Genomic DNA, 14,300 nt, shown 5'->3' on the forward strand with positions numbered 1-14,300 from the left:
ATTCCTCTATGTCCGACTACTACGAGTCAGGACACTTATTACTTTTTGAAGTTACTGGCCGTACTATGAGAAATCTGCGTCACGCGATCCAAGGCCAAACGCTAATCGCATAACTTTTAAATTGAATGTGTGTTATTTTTCTTAAAACCTTCATTCAATTCTAGCACATTCAATTTTGAGCACGTCAAACTTAAGTTTGTTATGGAAAAATTAATGAAAAGCCAGGCGACAAGTCATGTGAGAAAATGGCTTCTGGTTTGGACGCTGGCAACCAATTAGCTTCAAATCTCCTCTGAATGAGACCTCTCCGCTGTTAAGTTGATAAAGATATTGGATTAACAGCGAAGCTATTGTTTGCCTTCCATGACAATGTTTAGGCGTCTCAAGACAAGGTAATGTACTCTTTGGTGAGCGTTATTATGGAGTTTGTGTTGGCGCGATAAACATTTATCTTCAATACTCCATCAAGTAATAGAAAAAAAACTTCTATCGTTTGGTATCGTAACGAAAAAGAAGAAAGTTTTATCAGTCCAGTGCTGACGTCCAATGCATTTGACACGTTGCTTTCAACTATAGAGTAGATTTGTTCCTCTAAAGTTTTTTTTCAAGGTTATTATTACACCCTTTGAGTTATTTGGCTGAAAGCCGTAATAAGTTAATTTCATGAATAAATCATTTTACTGCTGAATGGTCTTTCATAATGTGGTGCTCACAATTTAACAAAATTATTGGCACAAGAGGGTATAGAGTGAGGTATCAATTATCAGAAATGTGTCTTTCGTGGGAACGATTACAGCAAATTAAATGAACTTAGAAGCAAAATATATGCTTTGATAAAATTGACGTATGGTGAATCCTATTGGTGGGTCCTATGGATGGATTTACTCAATGGATAGGATATTTTTTTAATTAATAGCTTCTGCTAAAGGTTACACGATGTCCTAGCCCTCTGCTGAAGATGAAATTGGCCAGCAGGGGACTGGCAACCTATAGAGTCGCCTGGTGGCCGAAACGGCTACGGTCACGCCTCTTGTAAGTTGCTGCTCCAGGTGGCTATACATTTCGTAATAAGATATAGCGGGCCTTGAGCGAGCTTATTGTTGCTTCCCTTGTTGGTGACTCCAGTGTATTTCTTCGACTAAAATGAGCGTCCCCATATCTTTGGTCATAATTATATAATACAACAGAGATAAAACAGCTGACCGAGTACTAACTGATGCAGTAAGTAGAAGGTAAATGCATAAGACGAGAAATTAAGTCACTGTTTAAGGAAATGAACAAAATCAGATGAATTTGGGGACTTTATAACAAACTAATGACTTCTTATGAAAAATATGGATAAAGAAACTTTAGTGAGAAGCACCATGTAGAGAATTTATTTGAAAGTTAAATCCCTATGTATTTGAAGAACAAGTGGTATGCCCTAAGATTCTGGCGACGATGTCCAGCAATTCTTTAAAGATGCATATTTTATTATTTTGTGTCAATGTTGACATCAATACAACTTAATTCCACAAATATCAAATATCTATCGTATTTCTCGGTAGACGATTGTAGTCATCTAATCATCGTCAATCTATCTTCACTTTTAAAATATATTAATCTTTTTATTTTTTATTACTTTTAATGATCCAGAAAGAATGTCAAGCTTCTTGTTGATTTTATCTTGGAAAAAGGTTTTATCATAAATCATACTATTAATGGCGCATGTCGCACTTACACACCTATGCTTTAATTTATGACCACTGTGCGAACACAAATCGTGATTCACGCCTAAAAAATAATTCATTTCAATATAAATCGAGCTTTTTATTATCAAATTATTCTGAAAACTACTGCTCTAATCCACGGCAAGAAGAAAAGGAAAAGACGTGTCCCAAAGCCATCTGTCAACTCCTTCACCGAAAAGGATGGCGAAGCAGTGACGACCGATTCATGAGAAGAGGCTGCCGCCAATAGATTGTCTTGGTGCGAAACAACTGTCAAAATTGGTCCGAAAAAATATCGCGCTTTCTATGTGCGTAGTTTAGTATAACAGAGAGAGTCTCGCAAGCGTTCCAAGAATCAATAACGAGCTATGACGGTGAAGATAAATGAGTCAAAGTTCATCTGAGCATGCCGCAACCGAATGTTGATGCGGAGGGAAAGAGAAGAGGGAAACGGACGACCGTAGGCGTTTGAGTCCCGCGAGAAGCGGAGAGAAGTATAGGAGCGGGAGTATTAAAAAAGTCTCACCCGGTCGAAGAGAAGTGTGCCGACGGAAAATAATTGAAAGCAGGGTGTGAGCAGAGGAATGCTGAGGAGAACGGGTGTAGATTTCGGGGGAATGGAGAAAAGGGTAGGGGTTTCCTGGGAAGGGGGAGGGGGAAAGAATCGGAAAAGGAAGTGCGAGGAGAGGCGAAAGAGGAACGGGAAAGGAGGAAGGAGGTCTTCCTTCCAAACCTCGCAATTTTTTTTCAAACGAGTGGGCGATGGAGGAGGAAAGTGCTTCAATGGAGCGAGTCGTGAGAATTGGGGGGGGGAGGGAGTAGGGAGAGAGAGTGGATGGGCGTTTGCGTTCGATCGCTCGTATTTATCTCCGCGCCAACTTCCTCGAATTTTCTCCAAATTCCCCCCAAATATTCTCTCCCCTTTTCCCACACGCCTCCGCAACACCCCGTCACGCTGCGGTAGCCAGATCTCTCACCCCCTCGGCCACTCTCACTCCATCCCTCCCTCCATACTCTCTCAGTGTTCTCCATAACCCGGCCTGTTCCCCATTTGCGCCTCCTGGCGAGCAAACAAAAATTCCCGGGAAGGTGGAGTGGGGAACCCGGGAGAGAGAATGGGAGTCCGCAATCCGATGGGATGTGGGTGGATGAGGGGAAAAAGGGGGTTGATCCGCGAGGGGGACAAGAGTGCGTGGAATTCTGTGCTACCCTCCTCTTTTTTTCGTCTCTCTCTCTCTCTCACGCAGGGGTGAACAGGTCTCACACGTTGGTCTTCGTCGTTACCGGCAAAATCAATTTCGTTGTGACTGACGATAGAGAAGGGAGGTGAATCGCCCCGAGGTCACCGTTATATTATGTCATTCACTTTTTGCGTCTCTTCCGTAGTGAACACCGGATCCATTTAATTATCAGAAATGAGGTTTGTTTGGTACTGCATGTCGCAGGAAAAGTATTTTACGTTGAAACTTGAAGCGCGCGGAGTTCCTGGGCGTGGTGGAAACTTAATTAGCATATTGCTTCTCTTCTCTTGAAGACGTAAAGCTATCATTATCATTGGTAGTTTAAGAGTCGTAGACGCGGAAAAAGGAATCCATTCATTTGAGATTCATGAAACTTAAGTTTGAAAGTAAAATCTGCCATTTATTTCCTCTAGAGCCCTTGCCATACTGTTTAATTGGCTCGGGAGATAGAAAAATTGCATACATCGTCCCGCATTTAATCTACTGTTGCCATGTAGTATGCAAAATTAATGAAGATTTACATTGTTAGAATGGAAAATTTATCTAATTATCTCCTATCGATTACAATTTTGATATTTTGTTTGATAATGCTATACTTTTATGCTATTTATAAATGTATTTTATTTTGCCATTAAGTTAAAATGTAAAGAAAACTTTATATCATCGTTCAAATCATGAAGTTTCCTTTAACGGTAGATGATTCCTTATACATAGACTTCACAAATGGGAATTCGTCATAAATCTCCCACTCCCAATATTTTCCCATAAAAGTGTATTAGCTGTCTTCTTGGTGGACTGGTCTCATTTAAAATGCTCATTTCTTAAAGAGTTTTCATTAAGTGCATGACTTTACAACAATTTAGTTTACCGGTATGGCACAAAAAATTTAACCAATGAATAAACGATTGCTCAAATTTTTTATTCCACTTATGGGTTCAATTATGCAATGGAAATACTGCTAATCTACTCTTCATTTTACGTTGATTTTAATTTCGCAGTAATTCAGGAATTGTACTGCTGGATATTAATGTTTAATTAACGAAGAGCTAGTTACGGGTTCATTAGGATATTACTCAATGTTCCATTTCTTTATTTTGGACAATTTATTTTACTTAATGAGACAATATTTCTTGCCTTAATGAGGCAATATTATTTCTTTAGCAATTTGAAATATTTCTATTGAATTTAATTGCATATCACTATGCATCAGTGACTGCATCATTACTAATATTTTAAATAAATGAGTCGTTGACCCATGGAATTCATATAATGCTTATGCAATACAGATATAGTTCTCAAGGGATTTATAATAGAATTTTACTCTTCCAGCAAGCCAAAGTAACCCGACGAACAATCAGAAAGAGGACAAAAGACTTATGTATCTTTGTCTATTCCCTCCCCAGGGGGCGGCGACTGCCTCAAAGACGTGGACGTCGACGTACCGGCTGCCGTCTCTCTCGGAGACACTGTGGCTCTCAGGTGTTCTTTTGACCTGGAGGGTGAGAGCCTGTACACAGTGAAGTGGTACCAGGGGAAGAAGGAGTTCTTCAGATACGTCCCGAAGGAGCTCCCTCCCACCAAAGTGTTCCCTTTGCCGGGCGTCAACGTGGACGTAAGTATCACAGCTCACCTTATTTCAATTCATCCCTTCATTCTCATCCTCATCTCGTTTCAACATGTCAAGATAGAAGAGAAACTGCTCTCGGTTAAAAAAAATATGTGACAAAAGTTATATGAAGTTATTTTTTTCTCCATCTGTCTGTATCCTACAATATTCTCTAGTATTTTTTGCTGGATTACAAAACAAATATGAAGTTAATCGCTTTATATTTATTCTAAGTTTCCCGAAAAAAATGCGTTAAAATTCAGAAAAGCCTCTTGCTCTAAAAAAAGCATTATGAGGCGTATATTTTCTACAAGGAGGTTGTTTGTCTAATTTATATATTTTTACAAATTACTTGCCACTGTCTCAATACACATCCAAGTAATTTGAATTTTCCCAGAGCTGGCTAATTCTTCAGGTTAAAAATGGTTTTGAAATCATCTCCCACTAGACAAAGTACAATTCATTCGTCATCAGAAGAGCATCAATTTAGTTAATATTATTTTGTAACAGAAAATTATAAAAGTTAAATAATAGTAACCTACTTAAAAATTATTTACCATATGTGAAATATCTCAGTCATTCTTGTTGCTAATCCACAACTGAATTATTTTAGTTATTTTTTGCTAGTCTATGGATTAATATAGGTTTAGGGCGGACACAAACTGAAAAACGCTGCATTTACTAGCTTCTCCTAAAGTATTACATCCTAATATCCATCGCTAAAATAAACCTTTTTCAATTCCGTATGCTTCTGTTCTGTCCATTGTGTACAACAGGGCTATCCTTTTCCCATACATTCCTTACGTGCCTTGTGTTTTTCCATCTGTCAGGGTTTTCAACATTCCATCACCAATGCCTTCCATCCAATTTTCCTAACCAATTTAGATTTCACCCAATATCCCTCTCTCCTCTCCCTCTCTGACTATTACTTCATGGTTTAAAAAACCCTTTTTCTTTTAATCCTCTGTTAATACCGACACAACAGAAAGGAAGTACAAAAAATCATTTTCCGTTATAACTTTCATAAAAATCTAGTAGCACATTGATATGCAAAATATCCTGCTAGAATGAAAATTATGGTTTATCAACTTATGAATGATGGGTTGCAAAAATTATAATTTTAAATGAAAGTAAGTTCATATGCTTTCCATTTTAATAAATATATAACACTGCATGTTGTAAATAAAATTTAAATAGCACCTGTGACATTTGAGTATGACCTGCTAAGCCTCTATAAAGTGTTATTATTTTCATTTTAAAATGACTTTGAAATAAATACCTTTAACATTTGCAAAATTGCTGGGCAGGTATTGAGGTCATTAGCACAGATATGTTATTTTTAAATTGAAATTCAAATAGCTTCTGCATGGAAATGTTGAAATAAAGTGTTTCGTGTGTTATCCTGAGTAGTTATTCAAACATGCTGGTCCAAACTAGATTTCAATACTGTGCGAATTATAAATCACATTGAAATACCTATCACACTGAAAATAGATAGCAAAGCAAAGGCCCGCGGCCTTTTGCTTTGCCTTCCGATTAGGGCTTTTTATTTGAGTCGTTTCATTTACATGCAGATTTATTTATATTTTCGATTCAAGTGGATTAATGGCGGCTTATAATTCATCCATGCTCCGAGAAACAACAAAATTAGCCCATAAGTTTTGCAGTTTCGTACATATTTTTTCCTCTCCTCTCATATGATGATCATAGAAATTGCACATGCATAGAAATCGCTTCGCTCAAGCGTAATAACCTATTATAGTACGGAAAGTATGTCATTTAGAGATAGATAAGGCATTCCTAATTGTCATGCATTTATAAGTATTATATTGCTATGACTAAAATAGTGAATTGTTGCTGACGTTGAGATGCAGCTTTGTTATTTGTGTTCAGACAATTTTCATGTGATAGTGAAATAAAATAATTGAATTATTTGCACGAGAAAGCATCATGCTTTAATATCACTACTCCTTTGACATACTGGATGGATTCCATCATACTTCTCTGTTGCATAGTCTAATCGTTGCGTAGTTTTTGTACTGAAAACAGAGTTTTAATTTTTGTTTTTGACTATCTTATGGACCTAGGTCAGCCTCCATGCATATTTATGAATTAGTTAATGTTTAAAAAAATTAGGAAAATCACAATACGTAATTATTTTATTTTCACTGTTCAGAGTCGTGATTTTTCAAATGAATTTGGACCAGTTTTAGATTAGTCACGAAATGGTTCATCCGTGTGAAAATGATTAAAGAAATATTTGGTGATGGACTAGAAATATGTGTTGAACTTCTTTACTGCTTTGCATTCTTTCAGTTTTTTTCATCCATTTACTGATTTAAAATGCCACAGAGTTTATATTTTAGAACAACATGTGGCCGTAAATTTAATATATGAGCATACTATGTTCATGTAAACAGTTGTGGATGTCTCTGTGAAAATATAGTGAATTTTAGCTGACCTATGATTTGTCGTGTATTTTGGGATACGCGCGTCTGCACAATTAGCAATGATTTTAAAAGAAGGCTTGCACTTGTAGCCAGGAAAATTTAATAGAGTTTTAACGAAACAAAATAAGGCATCGGATTGATGCTGATTATTCAGTATGAGTTGCTCTATTTGATGACTTGACAGATCCAAACAATGCCGATATTACACCTAGGTAAAAAATGTACCTGCTTGAAAGCTCAAAGGCATTCAATATGCTAGTTAACCCAACTTTCCTGAGGTAATTGGTTGGTACGGTTCAAATGCTTGAAGTTCAAAGTTGAAGCTTTTTCACTCATCCGCTGATTCCTATGCGAATAACGATTCAAATTATAATATGTACATTATATTACTCGAGTTACATTTCTAATGTAATTTTCTCATGTATCCCCCTGCATTATTATGTATGAAGTTTACTTACGATTAATAATTGCTACAGTTCCTTTTTCCTGATGTTGCATTTGGATAATTAGACCAATGCTTGATGTCCAATCTTAACTGCTGCTTAACACTAATTTACTTCAAAAGAACATTATTTTAAGCCTTGGCAGCCTTATATAGGCCATATTGTTGACTGGAAGAGGATAAAAATAATCATTGAGATTGATAAATCTAGATGATGCACATCAAATCATTTGCTTGATGAAATATGAACAATAGGATAGGGCGTTTAGTAAATTGAGTCAAAAAATAGTTTATTATAATCCAGGTTTTAGAGAGTGTCTTTAGAATTTTGTTACGTGGAGTTTAGACTTGTAGCGGTGGTTATGTAATTGATCCATCAACAACCCAACTTGACCGGTTTGCCACACTCAACAAATCCAGAAGGATTTTCAATAAGGTTAATTTAACCACCATTGATCTCAATGTTTTGAAAAAGCGCTCTTCAGAAGTAAAAATTTTGAGAGTTTCAAGTAAACTCGACTATCTCTATGAAAGTGCAAATACAATCGAAATTTATAATTCCATTCGCAATCACAGTACCTCGCACTCGAATGAGCGGAGCGAAACTATATCACTCCGAAATCACGAGTCGCTGCTCATAATTCCTCCGGTCTTCAACTGCTTGCTACTCGGCAGTGGCAGCAGTTGGTTCTGCAGAGTGGGAACAAATGCGGCAGGAAGCGCGGCCCGGCGGCGAGCCCTTAATCGCCACGCCTCACGCAGGAGAGAATACTCCTGTCTCACCACATGAATACTCACACGATCGCTTTATCCCTGTATCTATCTGTACCCATCTCATTGACGAGCTTCTTCCCTCTCTCCCTCCATGCTTTAGGTGAGTGCATCCGGTGCGCACCAGGTGGTGCTGACGGACGTGCAGTTGAGCATGTCGGGACGATATCGGTGCGAGGTGTCCGCGGACGCGCCGTCTTTCCACACCGATATTGTGGCCAAGGTGATGAACGTCGTAGGTGAGTATCCATGCCTCCTCCCCACCACCGTGCTCCCTTGCAGAGTGGCTCGTCACCCTTGCACTGGGGACTCCGATGAGTCTACGCTTTTGAAGTCCTGCGCGCGGGCGTCCAAGTCTCCCACCGCCGTCTTGTCCATCTACACTCGACTGATTCCTATCTGTTCCGCTCTCCTTCACTCATCAAGCGAGTTGCTACTCGTTTTGGACGAGGATGGGTTCCATTGGCGTAGAATTAGTTTGTGCCGCTCGTGTTGGCACCCCAAATTTGCCTCCCCTCTCAATCACTCATCAAATCATCCCCTGGAAAGGATTTAGACGAAAATCCCACTTTGTGTGGCATGAATAGTTATTAATGAAAAGAGTTAAGTTATAAATTGATAAGGATGATCTTAAGATGGTCGTTTGTGCCAGAATATTCAACGCGTTCAATCAAGATTACTGTAGGAGAATAATTTGCGAGATTTTTTGTATATAAGCATATAAGAGAGAAAAAATAATGAAAGGATTTAGCCTTAATTTAGCATTTAATTATTTGAACTAAAAAGTTTCCCTTGAATTTTTTTTTATATTTATAGTCTATATTGCCCGAATGACTTTGGTTTTCACTTTTCATGGAGGTAATTAAAACAATGACACGACCACTGTTGAGGATCAGTAACGCCGCCCGCAGTTTATGGTGGAGGTAGTGTTTGGAGCGATTCTATTATTTCAAAAAACAAATTTAATTATTCTTCACTTGGCCAGAATGGGAAATGGATAGCACTCACTGGTCTTACTCCAGTCTTTCTAGGATATTTTATTGCATACTTTGTTTCCCATTTTAATTCTTCTTAAAGAACTCGGAAGTACACTCAGCAATGTATTCACTGTGAACAAATATGAGGTATTTAATTACTGACGAATTACTGGAGGTACCTTGTTGAAAAAATACGATTGATATCTAACTGCAAAGGTATTTTGCATTAATAATTCTCGTTTTTTAAACTCTTGTCAACTCCAAAACAGTTGTATTTTATTCAAAGTAATCACAAAAAATACTTTTGAAGAAACTGGTACTGGTAACTTGAAAAAAAAGAAATATAGTATTAACCCCTAAGTCAAAATAGATGGCCAGATTTTACCAATTAATTTTTTCCGAATTTTTTAAAGTACTTCTTTAATTCCGTTATAATAACTATATTTATCAAAAATATGTTTTTATGCATCATAATATCTTGTTGGACAGTAAAAAATGTTTGCAAGGCATATTATTCGGATAAAACACTTCCACATAAGCACAACCGGTATTATTGATTCAATTGAATTGGGCGTCCAATTTATACTTCAAAATACGATTTAGACCCTGTTTACACTTGATCCTTCGCATTAAGAAAAAACATGGCTCTCCATATTAACAAAGAACACCGGATATATCTACTAACTGAGTACTTTGTATTCAGCTCTGTTGTTTAAGTTTCTATTTTCATTATGAATTCCCCGCATTAGAGTATTACGATTTTTCTGATAATTTTCCATGGCGAATTAGTTCAGTTTTTTAACTATTCTAAAAATTAGTTCAGTGAGGAATTACTACGTTCTACGTCTTTAAAAACTTTGTGTGTGTAAGTTTATATATATATATATATATATATATATATATATATATATATATATATATATATATATATAAAAACTTTGACAGCAACAAACAATATAAGAACACATAAAAACATCACTCACACGTTATTTCTTGATCATTTCGACAGAATTCAGCTCCGTCTTCATCGGAAGAAATAGAAGTAAAGAATTTTTCTTATATTGTTTGTTGCTGTCAATGTTTGTGATTCAACACTTCCGTGTTACTTCAACGAAATCATCTATATATTTATATATATATAAATATATATATATATATATATATATATATATATATATATATATATATATATATATATATATAGGGATCCAGGTCCACGGGCTAGAGTGTTGGACTACTGGCTGGAGGGTTTCGGGTTCAATTCCCGGGCCAGGCACTCTGGGCACCTGCAGCTCCACCCAAGCTAAGTGATTTTTCGGGTACCAGATCTTCATGGGAAACCATAACCGGCACAGGGAAAGGAACTGCCCCGTCTACCCTGATGTGTGAATTTCACACGCCGTCAGGCTTAGTACTGGTTGAGCTCTACCATCACCTACCAAATCGATCTTCGGGCTGATTACTGTTTTTATGGTATTTTTAAATATTTATTGTTTATATATATATATATATATATATATATATATATATATATAGATATATATATATATATATAAATTATTCATAAGATAATTAACGTATCTTATGAATTTTATCTCGCATAGGAACACTTAAGAGAGGGACACACAGAATGATATTTTATTTATCATTTTTCCTAGGCAAAAATCATTGTGAATTTTCCTGCGCTTCCAAAATATATTTATCTTGACAATATTACCCTCCAAAAAGATTCAGATAAGTATTTAATCAAGAAAATATAAAGGAAAATATGTTTATGGAAAAGCAAAATTAAAAACAAAGTTTTTTACAAAATTTCAAAAATTAAACATAGACACATAAAAAATATGAGTTAACGTATTTTACAGGAGATTAAAATTTACCCAGAATTTGGGAAAAAATAACATAAATAATAAATAATATATAGAGAATGGGAGCGGGTAAGAATAGTTCTTACAAATTGAACATATTTAATCTTGGAAAACTTTAGTACAAATTCCTGTTATGGATTTTCCGTGTTCGTGACCAAAATTCACCAAAAAATAATGTAATGGGAAAACTTTTCGAATCCAAACCATTTCATTGTATAATCTAGTCTAGGTTCACGAAAGTAGGGAGAGAATCGACGAGCGCATATATGACGATATCTCATTTAAGATAAGAACTCACAGTTGAACAATCTCACCCATTAGAAAGTGAATCTCTTTAAATTTAGGGCATCGTCTCACTTTTATGTTATTTTCATTAATAAATGGTTTTTCCACTTTCCATCGCGGTTTTCCGTGCTGGCTGTAAGATCTTCTCTATACTATAAATCCATCAATCCAACCAAAAAATAAGAAAGTGAGTATATAAAAATATCGCATGATTAATAAATGCCTATTTAAACAAATGCATCCACAACTTAGGAGTTTGCATTTGCAATAAATTTGAGGAATCTACATTCTTTATACACGACTTTCATGGATCTTTGTGGAAATTCCTTCAATAAATGTACGCAGAATATGGAAAACACAAATTATTACCTCTTATAATTTTCGTTACTTTTTATAATAATTCAGACGTTGTATGCATCATTAAAAAAGCATATATACGTGTGTACGCATATCTATGCATACATATCTTTAAAACTGATCATATTGTTATTCCGCTATAAATATCACATCTTTAATAAAGTAAAAATATGCAGTACGTGTGTGTGTGTGTATATATATATATATATATATATATATAGAATAATGATTAGATATATTTTTGTATACGCATATTACATATGCTTTTATAATGATGCAAATGACGTCTGAAATATAATAAAAACTAACATTAATAAAAGAATTTTTCATACTCAGCGTAAAGGTAAGGTTCCTTGAATATCACGATACAAAAAACCCTGTTGAATCATAAACAATTAATTTTTTCCTAGCTTTTAGCAACAAAATATTTTTTATAAGATATAATAAATTATGTAGATAATGTTAACTATATATGTATCCACTACGGTATTTAAGTTAGAGCTCAAGGGTTCATGAGGACGCACAATCCCTTCCCTAACGTCAAGTTTGTAGTGTATTCAGAGGGATTTGTCACTTTGCGTGGTAATTTATGCTTATGTAATTTATTATTACTATTCTTTAAATTCATTCATAACATAGTTTTATGATTTATATAAGATATCTATAAACGAAAAAGAACTTTTAAGTTAAAATTTAGGCCAGGTTAATACAATTTGAAAGTAGACAGATAAAAAAATTGAATTCTGAATGGCTCCAAGAATTACTATAACTTCAGTATGCAATTATGCCATAGGTGTAAAATGGTTCTCGGATGATGTTTTCTTTCATTAACTGCCCGCGCACATAAAATGGTCTATAATATGAATCAAATGCAGTTATAGCTGTGCGGATAAATTAGCCCTGCGATGCCGGGAATAGCCACTAGTAAATACGATACATACAGTAAGCGTGTGCAAGCTCTGACAAAAATTGCTGTTGTGCAGAGACAAGTCGAGAAAGGACCACGATTAAGGCGGTGTTTTACTTCTCACAGGCGCCGCTAGAAGGTGACACCTTACTGATTATGATCCGTCAAGCTTTCGCGCGTAGATAGACCCCGCTCATCTTTTTTTAGTACTCACCTTGTGTGTGTTTGTGCTTGTGCGTATTCGCCTCTTGTATTTCAATCCAAATTTCACAATTAATAAATTTGTGGAATTGCAGAGTTTTTTAGCTTTCCTTAGTAGGTAGCTTTTCTGTTTAGGTTCTCTCTAATTTGCCTCCTCTACTCGTCTCTTGGTTTTCCTCCCGGGGTTCTTCCTTAAATTTTACCTTCTTTCATGTTGTTATATAATCTATTTGTTTCAGTTTAATTTAATTTAGAAACCCTCGTTTCTCAATATGTCGGCCCATTTAATCTTTCATATTTTCCTTCTGCACCATATTTCAATAGGCTTCAATTTTCCGTGGAATCCACTTTTTCAATTTGCATACATCCTACGCGTATAATGTGATTATCCATTTGATCGTTTTGATGAAAGGCTTCCTTGATTGCATCCTCAGATCCTTTGAACAGAGTAGCTACCCCTTCATGATCCCCTCCTTAGTTTAAACTATTCCTGTCTTGATGTCGGTCGAACTTCTTTCATGCCAAGTTATACACTGTTGCCAAAATAGATAAAGGATTTCACTTTCTCTAGTTTTACTCTGTAGACTATGATACATGTACTCATCTTACCTAACCTCTTCCACACACAAGGGTTTTAGTTTCATTTTTGCTGATTCTCGTATTATATTTCAGCGGTACTTGGTCTATTATATTCAAAGTAGCAGGTCCTCTTGCATTTCTGCTATTACTGCGGCATCATCCACAAACTGGAGCGTATTCTTTTCTATTTCATTCACATTGACGCTTTTGATACCCATTTCCTGAGCTTCTTTTATTACCTTTTCTAGATTAATGTTGAAAAGTGAGAGTGTTGAATAGGGTGAGAATTTTTATCCTTATTGATCTCCAATTTATTTTAGCTACTAATTAACTTCCGAGTTTCGTTTTCGGATTTTCTACCATATTCTGTTGGAGGTGATAGATATATCTTATGCCGTTGTCTTCCATTTGCATTTCCTTTAATGTTTTAAGCAACTTGTTCAATTCGGAACGATGCTAAAAATATTTAAAAGTAAGACTAGGCATGCTCATAGTAAATAACTATATTTCTAACATATTCTGAAGGCAACACCCATAAGAAATATTAAACTTAACCTTTTCCCTCATTAACTTGTGGTAACGCATATATTCTGCGTTATTTTCTCTTTTTTGGCTTGGCACTGAAATATTTGTGACGAGTTATTAGCCGAAAGGAGCTTTTATAACATCTTCATTTTGCTAAAGAAACATACCTACTGATATAAGCGTTAGTTATAGTGTTTTCTACCCAAATATTTATCTTATTTATCTTTCTATAGACTGAGTAAAAGAAAGAATAATACCGTCAATATGTTTTGGATTTGAGTGTTGGTAAGATTATGTTTTGAATATCGAGTGATCAACTACGTATGAATAATGAGGATACTATTAATTTATCCTAAAAACACAAAGTGTATTAAGACGAAAT

At 35.7% G+C, this 14,300-nt stretch overlaps 1 protein-coding gene across 1 annotated transcript in view; it reads left to right on the plus strand.

Moving 5' to 3' along the window:
* The first annotated feature begins 245 nt into the window (after positions 1 to 245).
* The window catches only part of LOC139688186 (uncharacterized), a 435,789-nt gene continuing 421,734 nt past the window's right edge, over positions 246 to 14,300 (plus strand). Inside the window, exons 1-3 of the mRNA XM_071585613.1 lie at positions 246 to 267; positions 4,354 to 4,562; positions 8,323 to 8,458. Coding sequence (XP_071441714.1) covers positions 246 to 267; positions 4,354 to 4,562; positions 8,323 to 8,458 — 367 coding nt within the window. The remainder of the gene's footprint in view (positions 268 to 4,353; positions 4,563 to 8,322; positions 8,459 to 14,300) is intronic.

The sequence above is a fragment of the Hetaerina americana genome, unplaced genomic scaffold (assembly GCF_022747635.1).
Source record: "Hetaerina americana unplaced genomic scaffold, ioHetAmer1.1.p SCAF_2, whole genome shotgun sequence".
In the NCBI taxonomy this organism is placed as follows: domain Eukaryota; kingdom Metazoa; phylum Arthropoda; class Insecta; order Odonata; family Calopterygidae; genus Hetaerina; species Hetaerina americana.